The sequence below is a fragment of the Amblyomma mixtum genome, chromosome 3, assembly GCF_055824585.1.
Source record: "Amblyomma mixtum isolate Tamu chromosome 3, ASM5582458v1, whole genome shotgun sequence".
Classification (NCBI taxonomy): Eukaryota; Metazoa; Arthropoda; class Arachnida; order Ixodida; family Ixodidae; genus Amblyomma; species Amblyomma mixtum.
In genome coordinates, this window is record NC_143014.1 from 96,026,381 (window position 1) to 96,040,821 (window position 14,441).

Here is a 14,441-nt window from a genome sequence, read left to right on the forward strand (position 1 = left end):
TAACAACCGGAAAATATTCGGGCGAGACATTCGGTTACTTTTCCTCCATGCTCGGTCGCTTCCACCATAACTTCAGCCCCCTGGTGTAGATCAGTGGTCATGAAGAGAGTTTCTTCATTGTATTTCGTATTGCTTCACATTTAATGAAATAAATTTATTCATACACATATTTTTGTTTTATTGCGCGTTTTATATTAAGACTTATATTAAACTTCAAAATAAGTGTTTTGAGCTGTGTTCATGGTTCAGACTTTATTCAAAACCTGCTGGGCACCCTGTACAAACAAACTGACGGACAAAGCCGACGAAGCGTTCGGCTTGCGTTGTGCGGTTGGTATTGGGAGTGCCGGTGCGGTGATTGTATCCGTATAATCAGAAGCGCTTGCAAAAAATAATCACCATGGTAAGTAATAGTTGTCGTTGCTTAGCCTTAGGAAATGTACTTGATGCACTTATTTCGTTGGTCTCATGATTAATTGGCAGTGGAGCCGGCAATTAGCGTCGCCGGTTCTATTGGCGTCTGCTGTCTGTAAACACCCCATTTTCTTTTCTTTTTGTAGACGATCAGCAAGAACAACAAGATGCTACAGCACATCAACTACAGAATGCGTGTTATTCTTCAGGATAGCCGCATTTTCATTGGCACCTTCAAGGCATTCGACAAGCATATGAACCTTATCCTGGGCGACTGCGAGGAATTCCGCAAAGTTAAAGGAAAGAATCAAGCCAAGCATGGAGACCGCGAAGAAAAACGCGTTCTGGGCCTTGTGTTGCTTCGTGGCGAGAACATTGTGTCTTTGACCGTCGAGGGACCTCCGCCACCTGAGGTTGTCTTCCGTGCGATTTATAAATCCAATGCGCCTTCTTTTTGCGCACTTTACAGACCTCAAGAGTGAATCCAGTTTGAATACTTAGTGAGGGTACTGAATCTGCATGGCTAAAATATTTCTGGTAACATTAACAGTAATGTTGAATGCTTGTTTTAATGCAGTCGCGTTAAAGAGCCCGTGTCACAGAAATGCCCGCGTCGTCGTTGTTGATCGTGAGCGAAAATTCCACGCAAAAAATCCCCAGAGACTCAACCAAGCTGGCAGGTGGGGCCATGTAAGTCGCGTGACCTTGTGGCACCGTCGCAACCTGCCCACCGGATTGTGAGCAAACTGCCCACTGTGGCAGGTGGCAGTTGAATTAATGATTGGTCGCGAGAGGTTGGTCGGGAAGAGCAACCTGGGTCGCACAAGCCCCACTGATGGAAACACCTGCCATAGCAGGGCAGTGGCGCATCTTAACCACTGCACCACTGTGCCAGGAGTGCGTGGGTACTCCCAGGGATCTGTGAATGTAGAGTAGAGAAAGGGCAATTCTGCATAAATGGGCAGTAACATCTTACCTTTAAGGTGGAGGTTAAGCGCCCCAGAGTTTTTTTTGGGGGGGGGGGGGTTCTTGTACGTTGTGAGCCTATTTTGAATGAAATATTAATGGATAACTTGCAGAATAACGAGCGCCCTCTACAATTTTCCAACCAAAAACCCTCGTACGCAGATGGCAATCTCGCATTCTTCTTCAGAAAGGGAGAGGAGAGACGTTCCTTTATCTGTATGGGAGGGAAATTGTTGAAAGGACACAGTAGAGCCGAGGCGCGAACGAGAGGAGCGGGTCGAGACAGGTACTCGTCAAGGGAATGCATCATTGCAACCTTTGCACAACTTTCCTTTACACTCTACCTCGAAAGCTGGCGATGTCCGGCGGGGCTTCAGGTTCACGCAGATTTGGGGCAGCCCCGCACATCTTTTCGAAGAAGGACACAGTGCAGGGCTGCTGACTCTTCTCCCCTCGTCCTGACCCCTTCAGGCAGCAGGGCAGGAAGCGAAAACGTGTCTGTGAACGAGGGTTTTTGGTTGGAAAACATCTTCCTGTAAGTCAGATTTCCCGCAGTTTTGTAAGTTGTCCATTCGCTGCTTTTTGAAGGCCAGGTGCTAGTGCTGTGCTGACCGTAGCACCAGCATCTGGCCCTTTTGCGGCCATGGTGCATTTCAGTGCATTGATTCTCTCCTGCTGGTAGGCCCAAGGCACTTCACCTGGGCTGCCCTAGTCAAAGTATTTGAACTGAGTGGATGCCTTGTAGTGTTGCCTATGATGAAAGCTTGCAGTCTGAAACCAAGTATAGGGGAATTTTTCTTTAATTTGTGCTGTTGCTTTGTTGGCTGTAGCGTGCGCTTGTATGCAGGAGGGCCTGCCCCGAGTGCCTATCCCTGGGGCTGCCCCTGGGCCTGGCATTGGTCGTGCTGCCGGCAGAGGCATACCAGCTGCACCTGTAGGTGCTGCACCTGCAGGTATGCTTACAAGCAGCCCAGAGGCTTGAAAAATACTTAGTTGCTCCTACTTGTACATTTAAAAAAAGTGATATTCTGGCGTACACTGCAGATCAGGCGGACAGCAGTAACTGCCTTCTCCATTCTTCAGTGCCAAGTTACTTGTAGTTGTCAAAAAAGGTAGCCTGGCACTTGGGTGAATCGACACGTGCTATTGATGTCTCCCCTAGGGCTGACAATCAAGAAGCAGGTGGTGGTGCCTTAGAAGAATGCTGGCCTCTCTTTAATCATGCTGGTAATCTGCCAGGTAGGCTGTGCTGCACTCGCGTTTGTGAGCACTGCACATTTCCTGCCTGATGTTTGTTTGCTTGTGGGAGATTTGTGGAATTCATAATGAAGCACTTCGGAGCCACGGCATCTGTAGCCATTGCTCATTCTTGTGCTGCCCCACAAGTGTATTACGCACTGCGCTAAATTTTGCAGACTTTACACAGCTTTGTTCTGTTCATGCATTGAGTGTCGCTGGACTCTGTTCATCAAGGGCATGTTTGCTTGAGATGGGAACGACTGTACTGGACTAAACTTTCTAGGCTATATACTGTGTGGCTTTAGGCCATAAGGCAAGCGAAGCAAATCTGCATGTCCTTTAAGTGCATACATAGAAAAAAGGGTCTGCCCTGGCAAATTGAGCATCTTTCCAATGATGGGCCTGTCTCATATGATCTCGGTCACTTGTTTCGAAATATGATCGCTTTGCTCTTTTAAGGAGCAAACACCTGAAATATGTGCGTGGCAGTCAGGAGGGGAGCACGTGGATAAATGCAAAATAATTTTTAGTCAGTTTATTGTGTGCCTTTTGTCAGACTAATTGCATTATTCAGAGTTGACGGATGGACAATGTGGGTTAATGGGATAGGGCGGTAACTGAGAGCGGGTGCGATGCAAGCTCCCTAGGGGATGGACCATTGGTGCTGTAGAAGCAATAAGCAACTTGCCTCGCAGGCCTCAAAAGCTACTGAGGGACTGGCACTCTGCCCCTCTTACTTAGGAATGGCTTCTGTGGCCTGTAATGATTACATGTGCATTCTGCCAGCTAATGTACCCACATTCAGCAAAGTCGCCGCGGTGGATCAGTGGTCATGTTGCTCAGCTGGTGACCCAGATGTGGGTTCGATCCTGGCCGCAGCGGTAACATTTCGATGGGGCGCAATGCTAGAGGCCCATGTGCTGTGTGATGTCAGTGCACGTTAAAGAACCCCAGGTGGTCGAAATTATCTGGAGCCCTCCACTGCGGTGTCCTTCATAGCCTCGGTCACTTTGGGACGTTAAAACCCCATAAACCAACCAAACCACGTTCAACAGCCAATACAGTATGCTGTTACATTTTCCACAGGACTGTGAAGAAAAATGTGCCAGCTGGGAAATGAAGTCGCCCAACACAGCACTCGGGAAAAAAAATTGTACAGCGCTGTATGCTGCCTGTTTTTTTTTTTTCATCCAAGGGTAACATGTTTTCTAAAATTTTCCTTTGTCGCTCTCGCAATCGTTCTTCATGCACAGAATCTCTGAAAAGCCCTGTTTGTTTGGGGGGGGGGGGGTAGTCTGGGATGAGAGTGCCAGAAGTAGGCGCAACAGCCGGGATCTCTCGATATTGGCGCAGTGGTCAGGCAGAGCAAAAGAGGCTGTGGTCTGCCTGAGCACCTATTGGTGAAGGGGAGGGAGCAGGTTGGAGGTGATGTGCACTGAGCGAGTGAAGCTGTGGCACATAAGCTTCTGCAGTTTTCACGGATGCCGCTGCAGGCTTAAGCTATCCTCGTTTATTGGGATCTAGAGATTCTTTTAAGCTGCAGGGGACGGGAAAAAAGCGGAGCAAACCTGTGCAACGATATCCCATTGGCATCTGCTATGGCTTAGTTTCGTTAGTTTGCACTTTTGTTTGGTTGCACTAGAGTCGCAGATGGAATTGCACCAAGAGCCACAACAAAATTTATGCCACTCGTAAGCATGCAGGGTGTCAGTGGTGTGCTCCGAAAGCGGCCAAACATGGTGGCGGGCAATGGAGCATAGAGTGCAGCTTAGGCCGGCATGCCCTTGCTTTTTCACATGCGCTAAATTCAGGCTGTAAAAATGGCTTCATGGGGTAAACCACGCATCATGAGCAGACATTCGTGACATAACTTGTGGAAACGCTCCCCAAATTGCAATGTAACAACAGAGTTAAGTTGGTTTCAATGGAAGCTGAAGTGGGACTAGCTTGGAAATCATAGTACCCGGGTGCATAACAACAGGGCCCTACTGAAAATTGAAAAATCCATGTCGCTAATTAGTACCATGTTAGCCGCTTGGTCCATTTTGTGCAGCTAGTCTGAGATGACGAATTGTTGGATGCTGGCTGGAAGTCACACATTCGTGCACCCTTTTTCTTCGGACAGCTTGCTCACAATATTCTGACCAAAAAGTGCTAGTGCTGAGAACATGTTCAAATGAAACTTTGTACCCAAGTTCCATGTAGGAATGAGCACATGCAATGCAAACGATATGTTGTGAAATTGGAAGGGTGGACAGTAAAGGGTTAAGCTAGGAGTCCTTGTCCTCAGGGAAATGTGCGTGTTGTTACACGGCAAATCATTTCAAAGAAAAGGGGGTACTTGCTCAGTGTAAGCATGTAATATTAATGTATGGTATGATTTTGAAACTTATCATTAGTGGCAGTAGAAAGCATTCTTTAAAAACCAAGCCATTTTTGTTGCTGCTGTTCCATGCGTCTGCCTCTGTGCATGCGTTTCTGCTCCTCTGTTGTAGATATTTGTTACTTTAGGGTGTATTTATTTTATTAATATTAGCGACCTTTATTATTTTTACTGCATGTGCAAATGTGTAAGCTTGTCACCCTGTGTAGAAGAGTGCCCCAAGTGAAGCATTTTGTGGCATGCAGGTCTTCAGGGTCCCGTGCGGGGTGTTGGTGGACCATCAGCGCAAGTGATGGCCCCCCAAGCTGGTCGCGGGGGTGCATCCTTGCCACCAGGTGCTGTGGGTGTGTCGGCACCACCGCAGGTGCGGCCACCTGCTGCCATGGGCATGCGAGGACCTCCTGGCATGATGGGTGGACCCCCAGCCATGATGGGTCGGGGCATGCCACCGCCGCCACCGGGTGGAATGCCCATGGGAGGCCGGCCACCCATGGGACCTCCTCCACCTGGCATGCGTGGGCCCCCTCCACCAGGCATGATGCGGCCAGGTGAGTCTTTAATGTTTTCTCTGAATTGTGCCCTTTTTGAACATGTGCAAAATTCTTTACAGGTTATTTTTTGGGCACACTGATCCATTTAGGTGTTTTACATCACCACATTATTTGCCGAGGTGACAGAATAGTTACAGTTGCCATGCAACCCGCAGTGGTGGCTCAGTGGTTACGGCGCTCGGCTGCTGGCCTGAAAGATGCGTGTTCAATCCTGGCCGCGGCAGTCGAATTTCAATGGAGGCAAAATTCTAGATGCCCGTGTGCTGTGTGATGTCAGTGCACGTTAAAGAACCCCAGGTGGTCAAAATTTCCAGAGCCCTTCACCACTGCTTCCCTCATAGCCTGATTCGCTTTGGGACGTTAAACCCCAATAAATCAATTACAGTTGCCATGCATTGTTTTGTCTGTTGTTGGTGGTGGGGGGGGTTAGTCTGCATGTACCTTGCTTGCATCACACCTTGCGGTGACTTAAACGGGCCACGACTGGGCCATTCTTCATATTGCAGTGTTGTACTGCAGCAACTAATTCAAGAGCCTAGATTCAATTTCCAAAATTTGGGTGCCCAGGGCTGTATATTCCAAAAAGTGCGATTGAAATTGAGACCGGGAAACTCCTTCACCGGCAGTGACTGCCGTATTGAATGCTCTCGTGATGTCACAAGGGCTGTGGGCGATTCCTCTGCGCAAGGACGCATAGACAGTGACTCGAGCCAGGTCTTTGTAATAAAGTGATTTACTCTCACATTGTTGGTGTCGTGGCAGGGGGGTCGGGTGCTCTTCGGGGCAGTTGTCAAGAGAGCGCTGTGGCGGTCGCACCCTCCTTAAGGGGGGAGCCTGATCTTGAAAAAAATATTTTTATTAAGGGGGGACACTGGTCTTGAACCTATTTTTCTTATTTATTAACGAAAATTGATGAAACTTGGTGTGCTTGTGCAGTTTTTTGAGTGTATTTCAAAACTGCAATTACTTTTTTGTGCACTAATTGTTTTTCTAGATAATTACATTAATTGTTCCAATTTTTACAAGAACAATTGAAAAATAATGACTGAAGAAAAACTTCAGGTTAACACATTGCTAGACACCAGAAAGAATAAGGAACACAATATTAGAAGCAGTTTTTTGATTGAACAATTATTTTTTATTTTATTGCATAATGAAGTCCAAAGGTCAAAACACAGCAGTATAGTGGCCACAAAAAAAGCTATTTAAAAGAAAAATTTTTGAAGAAGAAATTTAAAAATCTGCTTCCAACATTATGTGCTCCTCATATTTGGCTTCATGCTGAAAAAGAAAATTATTATTCTATCTGCAATAGGTGCCAGTAGGTGCCGTCACACCGAGTGTATGTTTGCCTGTCCAAATTACTAATCCATGCATACTTATTGGTGTTTTCACTCATGATCATCGCTTCCGCTGTGAAGAAAAAGGTCGAAAGCTAGAGCAAATCTCCAAGCTCTGCTCCGCAGTGATGCGCCGATATGGACACCTGGCTGTTGTCTTGGTTGAAAGACGCGACCTTGAGCATTTGGCAAACTGTCTTCCCCATACGTTGTGAAGCCCCTGGAGCTCAAAAATAAGCCACTGTCATCAATTACAAACCGCATTCACCGCAGAAAACACAGAGCGAACGAAAACAGAACAGAACTTACAAACTGAAATCTGACATTTGTACATCATTGCCTGACTCATAGCCGCTGCTTTTGTCGTAAAAAACAAAACCAAAACCGGCCGAAGTGCTCAATGTTAGCTTTCACTTTCGAGGAGCGCGCGGCGATGCGGACACCATTTTCTCCGGCTGACGCTGCTGCGGCCGTTCAGTTTTATTTTTCACAGTGCCCCCTCATGTCGAAACACTAAAGCCAAAACTGCAATCAAAAGAACCGTTGTTGAGCACACAAACAAAAAGGGACGGTTATTATATACAGTTGAACCTCGATATAACGAAGTCCTACTTGCAGCCGAAAATTTCGTTACGTCGAGGTTCCCATGTTTCAGCTGTCAAAATAAAGTATAACTGGTTCAGGAACACTGCTTGTTGATGGGAACTTGTAAATCACTTATTGAGGAAATATGCAAGAAAATCGAGTAATAGTATCGCTAACAAGGGCACCGGATGTTTTTTTCTACATCAGGAGCATAATGAGTGATAGCAAACACCGCGACGGCATCATTTTTCTCCGTGTGCGCATAGCAAAAGAATGAGCGCAGCGCCTAGTACTGAAAGCCGCCACAAGATGTCGCTACTGGTATCATCATCATCAGCATTGAACATTTGCAGCCGGGGACGCATCAGAGAAAAATAAAGAAAAATGTTCGCATCGCTCACGCCGGCGCGGTGGAATTGTGCTCGCGGCGCGGTTCTACTCCGACGTAGCGCGCGTGCGCGCGCGGCACGGCGACGTCACGTCCGCGAAACAGCGGCTACCGGCGCGCTCTGACGGCGCCCGGCGCGGAATGCAGCCGGCTGCATTTCGCGCGGGCCGCGCCGAGAGCGTGCCGAAGCCACCCACCCAGAATGCACCGCGCGCGCCTCCCACGCCACGCCTCCCCTCTACCCCCTTCGCCACTCGCCTCCTCTGCCAGGGCACGTTTTTTTTTTTTTTTTTTTTCGCCGCTCACCCGTTTTAAAGGTACGACCACACTAGCTCCACGAGTTTGTCAACACTGAAGACTTTTTTTTGTTGTTCTCTACGAGGACATCGCACGCAAAAAAAAAAAAAACGAACGGACGCTGCAAGAAAATTCCGGTTTGCGCTTTCACGTTCAGGGTCTACAGCTCGCCAGTGGCGTCATGGCGCGGCGCGTCTTGAAACTTCCATGCCGCGGGCTTTGTATGCGCACGACAGATGGTGCGGCGGTACGTTCTCGCAGATTCCCACACTGCCGGCAAAATTGGCGCGTAAAAGGGCAAATACAAACTGCGTTTCGTCTCGGCTAAACTTTTAGCTCTCATTCGATTGTCAAGGTAGCTCCTGGCACATGCATGCGATGCGCAAGGACTTCGTTACATCGAAAGTGCGGAGCAAAATTACTTCGTTAAATCGTGAAAACAAATACATGGTTTTCAATGGGGAAGTGATTGGGAAATGAAAAAAATGCGTTACATCGCGAATTTCGTTACATTGAGGTTCGTTACATCGAGGTTCGACTGTATATTGCCACACCCTTTCCCACAATCTCAAGAGGATAATGAGCCGTGCAAAAGTACAGTTGGTGTTCTCCGCTCCCGACAAATTATCAAACTTGTGTAATCGCTTGAACCCTCGTCCTAAAAAAGCCATAAAATCTAAAAAGAAGCATAAGGACCAATATGTCACATGTGCAAAAAATATAATCTATTCTATTCTGTTGAAATGCGGGCGAAAATACATAGAGCAGACAGGGAGATGCCTCAATGATAGGTTGCGAGAACATAACAATGATGTCAGGAATGGTGTCAAAGGGCATCTTGCTGGCCACATCAACGCAAAGAAAAAAGATGGAAAAACAAAAGTGTCCTGGCTGTTATCCGGATTTGAAAAGCTCTCTTGTCATTGATTGCCACGAAGATCGGCTTACAAGGGAAATTAAAGAGGCGTTCAATATACATTCGCAAAAAGAAGATATGTGTGTCAGTGCTGCCTCAGTGTTTTTATCTGACAAGGTAATGCATTTTATGTCTGCTAATCTGTAAATGTTGTTCGACGATAACGCTGTTTGAGTGCTTCCTATATTTCAGTGGTTTTATATTTCTTCTTTTCTGTTAAGTGCTTATATTGCCTGGTTTCATGCAGTAGAACTTCAGTTGTAAGTTACCGCCCGTCCTGTTTGTCTCCCTGTGTCCGTGTCTCTTTAGCGCTATGTGGCAAGTGAACCGTCACCAACCCGCCCAAGCTTCCATTCTCCAAAATGAGCTTTTTGCGCGGGCAGTTTGAATCGGTCAAATGTGAGCGATGGCCTGTGGCGTGGTAGAGAAAGAGTTAAGCTTCGTCAGAATTACGACAGACCTGCATCAATTTTTTTAATTGAAAAGTGCAACTAATAAGCTACAATATCATGCATTGCAATGTGTGATGTGTTTGGCGGTTCTCATATAAGAAATTTCTTTCAGTACACTCAAATTTGGCCATTTTTCACTGCAAGGAAAAAGGCAATGAGACCTTACTGTATGTTAAAAATGATGTTGGGATTCAGATTAACCTTCAGCTAAGCTTTTTGGCGGTGATTTCATTTGTTATTGCAGGTTTTGATGTGCCGGAATCAAACCCTCATCTTTCGGGTCAGCAGCCGAGCATTATAACCACTGCGTCACCGCGGCGGCGTTATTGATTCCTTTATCTGGCTCCTTACAGCAGCTACTTCATAGCAGATGCGTTACAAGCCTGAACTTCAGATGCTAAAATTTGAGTGATGCTATTACCGTATTTACTCGCGTAATAGGCGCACTCGCATAATAGGCGCACCCCTAGTTAGGGCGCGAAAAATCAGATTTTTTTATTTCCGCGCATAATAGGCGCACCCCGAACTCTGCACTGTAATCAATACTGTATTTACACGATTGCAAGCCGACGCCTCGCCACCCCCCGCTTCCCAATCTTTATTTTAACAAAGTTTTTGCTGAACTGACTACTAGTCCCTACTAGTGCTGCTGCCGTCGCAGCTGCTGCGGACCCACAGCACGTACAACGACATCGCGTAGAACAGCCGCACGCAGTTTTCAGGGATGCTCACTTTAAACGTCTGTTTGGAAAGCTTCATCTCCAGCCGGAAACGTTCCCGACTTAGTCCCACGAAAACCTCGGCGCTTGGAGTCGCGTACGAAAATTTAAACATACTTGAAGGAATTGTTGAGCGCTAAAAAACCACGGAAAAAGGACGAACACACGGGACGCCGCAGTCGCAACTGCCGCACTTCTCGGCCACGTCGTATTTTCCGACCTGCCGCATGCTTGCCGTGTTCGAGAGCAAACTCCCAGCCGTGTAGCTGTTAAGGTGCTTGCCCGTCGAGCTAAAACAGCAACGCTTCGCGGCAAAGCCATAAACCACGATAACTATTGCACTACCGCAAATCCCGGCACTTGACAGCAACAACAACAACAAAAAAAAAACGAGCTGGAGATGCTGATGGCGATATAGGGTGCGTTCCAATACTCCCGAGTAGACGTCTACTTAGACGTCTTGCCGGACAGCCGCCATTTTAAGACGCGTTCCATTTTTCACGAAGCCGTCCAAGAAGACTGCTTCGCCGAAGTCCACATCGATGCAGGCTAACTTCCTGTCTAAAGATGGCGGAGCAGTTGGTGCAGTCAAAGCTGAGTGAGCCGTGCTCTTGGCGGGCACTGGAGCCCGGAGACGCACCATCTTTCAAGTGTCAGTCATTCCGTTAAGTTGATTTTTATAGGAACTGGCGGCAAATAAAGCCGTCTTTGTGGACCTACGATTATATTTGTGAATCGCGCGAGAGGAAATCGTGCGGGTGAGATCGTCTGCTGAAGCGGTAGCGATGAACGCACCATTATTGCAGAAAAAGAAATAAAATAAGAACTAGCAAACTACTAACAGCGCGTTTTTAACTTGTTTTATTAAGAGTTTTTAAGAACATAGGAGTGCAACTATTCGCAAATGTTAGTTTACTTTATATGCCGCAAGGCGGCGCGTGAAGTAGACACGTTCCAATATGTAGACATGTAGACGGCTTCCTAGACGTCACACTAGACGTCTTGTCGGACGTCTAGAGAATTGGAACGCACCCATAGATAGCGAAAGCTCGCGGCGGAGGAAAACGATGATGATGATGAGCTTGGCCTTGGGCGCCCTCCGTGGGCGGGGTCTGAAAGCTCCTGTGCACGTGTGTGGCCTCCGCGATCAAGCGCCCGTTGCGCGCAGCCGGAGCCGATCGCGGAGGCCTCGGCGCGTGCATTCCGAAGGCTGTTCCCGCGTGTGTCGCGGAAAGTTTCGGTGCGGCCCTTACACGGATCTTTTTTTTTAACATTTTCTTCGCGAAAACGGGGTGCGGCCCGCACACGAGTGCGTTTACGCGGTGTGTTCAATTTTGCGAGTCGAAAAATTTGCGGAAATTTTACCCCGCGTAATAGGCGCACCCCGAACTTTGAGCCGGATTTTCTGGCAAAAAAGTGCGCCTATTATGCGAGTAAATACGGTAAAACAAAATAATTATCTTGCTTTATTTTGGTGATACAAACTTCTGTGCCCTTTCATTATATTTTGCAGGGCCCCCTCCTGGCTTGAGGCCACCACCAAGGCAGTGAGGGCAAGCATTTGCGTGTCCCATTCTCAAAGTGAGATGTATATATTCATTAGCAACTCTCGCCCCGCCCCCCATCCCCCCACCCTTGTGTTTTCGCACTGAAATAAAACTGCTGCAAATTTGTGGTACCTGAGCTGTTTCAGTTTGCAGATTTGTCTGCTGCACAGTGTTACAGCAGTTGATATAAGGTCAGTGATCAACTGCAGCCTTCCTGTACTACAGTGGCTGTACTAGATTCCATTCATTGTATCCGTTGTTTGTAGCAAGTGGGCTTCCCATTCTACAGCCAGAAATACGAAGTCCAATGAAACTGGCGCTTGTATCTTTAAGGTGCCTTGAACCACAATTTCAGTACATTGTTTTGCCTTTTTGTTGCATAGAGTGAAATATAGTGATGCTATCAGCAACTGTCATACTGCGTAGATTCCGGTATTTAATATTTTAATCAGTTCGCAAAAACAAATTCATGGCACTGGTGCTGCACCACACAGTGGTGGTTTTTAGCAGTAGATATGACATCACTAGGTGGGAGCTTGATGATTGGACAAACAGTAAATCGTGTTAATAAATGAATGTGTTAAAGGACCATAGACGCCAAATTTTTGCTTCTGTGTCATTTCTTCTTTCAAATGACGTGCTAGACATTGGTATGCACAGAGCACCCTGTAGTATTTTCCTACAACTGCTAAGTAGTTTATAATTTGTTCTTGGCACTGTTTTGGTTTCATCAACTGACGTGTAGTTGATGTGGGGATGACATTGATGACGTGTAGTTGGTCACGTGTAGTTCATGTTTAGGTCACATGAGGCGCAAAAAAACTCCAATATATAACCGCTGATATGTCGTTTGTTGTAGTTCTAGCTATTGAAGCAGGCTCTAATGAGTCTATCGACTCAGAGGTGATCGAGCGCTGCTACACGGGCAGTTTGAATGGCCATCGAGTCAACGGAGCAATGCGGAACTCTTATCGAGATTTGGAGGGCCTTCGAGTGTTGCCCAATGTTGCTAACATTGCTTCGAACAGCGCCAACGCGCACTTTCATGCACAATACTGTCAGTGGACAACGAAGAAGACAGTGCTGGGCTCGTGCACGGAGCGCGAAAAGAACGAAGTGTGATCTGTGCGCCGTTGGCCGGCGGTGGTTCGACTGAGCTGCTGTCAGCATCCCTCAGTGACTACTCCTTGTGTGCCTACATTTACGTAACATCTCTTGGTGGAGGTCGCGGGTTCGAGCCACCATGCCACTGACCCGACAAGCCGATCCGTCAAGATAGCTACCGACGCGCCTGCCACGCCAACTGTCGTCCTAGCCCACCCTCGAGACCCGGGCACATTCTGTGGTACCGATGGCGTGGACGTCGAAGACTGGCTCTCGCTGTACGAGCGTGTGAGCACACACAACAGGTGGGACCCCACGATGAAGTTGGCCAACGTCATTTTCTACTTGACGGGCACCGCAAGGGTCTGGTTCGAGACCCACGAGGAAGAACTGAACAGTTGGGACCGGACGACAGCTGGCTGCAAAGAAGGAGCTTGCATGCCGCGCCCAATCTTCCAGAGTCATATGTGTCTTATATTAAGGACATTTTAGCCCTCTGCATGAAAGTTGATTCTGCCATGTCAGAGAGTGACAAAGTCGGTCACATTCTCAAGGGAATTGCAGACGACGCCTTCAACTTGCTGGTGTACAAGGACTGTGGAACGGTTGACGCCATCTTAAAAGAATGCCGCCGGTTTGAACAAGCGAAAAGCCGCCGTATTTCCCCCCAGTTCACGCGGTTGCCGAACACGGCGGCAACGTCGTCCTGCGTAGACTCATCCGACAGCCTGACACGACTTTTACGCCGAGAACTAGAGGCAGTGTCTCCCACAGTTTCCCGGTTATCGGCATCGGACAGTGCCTCTCCAGTATCCCTTATACAGGCTGTTGTCCGACAAGAATTCGCCAATCTCGGGATCCAACCTGTATGCTCCATTAGTTGCCCAGATGCACGTCATGTGTCTCCCGTGCTCGGTGCCCGACATCCGTACCACACTCGCCGCAGCCGCAACCCGGATGAGTGGAGAACACCTGACAACAGGCCCATCTGTTTTAACTGCTCCCGAGTTGGTCACATCTCCCGACACTGCCGAAGCTATCTGTCATCGACCTACCGCCGCTCTTCGTCGCCCCATGAACCACAGCTCGCAAGCTCCGACGCTCAGGCCGCTCCAGCCAACCGCTCGTCGTTGCCTTACCGTCATCGATCTCCGTCGCCCCAAACTCGCCGCCCGTCATCTCCTGGCCCGTATGCTCGATCCCGTTTGGAAAACTGATGATGCTGCTCCGACGACCGACCTTGAAAATCCTCCTTTGACTACATGCCCGACGGAATATACTTAGCGTCGACGTGGACGGGATCCCTGTTACCGCTCTCATCGACACGGGAGCGCACGTCTCCGTTATGAATGCCTGTCTACGCCGTCCCCTTAGGAAAGTGCTCACTCCTGCCCACTCCGCTGTTGTTCGTGTCGCCGATGGCGGTACTTCGCTGTCGTTGGAATGTGCACAGCCCGTGTGTCAGTCGCCGGCCGCCATACTTCGGTTCTCTTCACTGTCCTCGAACACTGCCCTCATGACCTCATCCTTGGCCTTGACT

General features: G+C 48.2%; 1 protein-coding gene across 1 annotated transcript; it reads left to right on the forward strand.

The window, feature by feature from the left end:
• Positions 1 to 246: 246 nt before the first annotated feature.
• SmB (small ribonucleoprotein particle protein SmB) lies at positions 247 to 11,933 on the forward strand. The gene is made up of 5 exons (XM_089580224.1): positions 247 to 403; positions 561 to 827; positions 2,228 to 2,333; positions 5,248 to 5,550; positions 11,764 to 11,933. Exons 1-5 carry the CDS (start codon positions 401 to 403, stop codon positions 11,799 to 11,801), a joined length of 717 nt encoding a protein of 238 aa, XP_089436350.1. The 5' UTR covers positions 247 to 400; the 3' UTR covers positions 11,802 to 11,933.
• Positions 11,934 to 14,441: the final 2,508 nt, after the last annotated feature.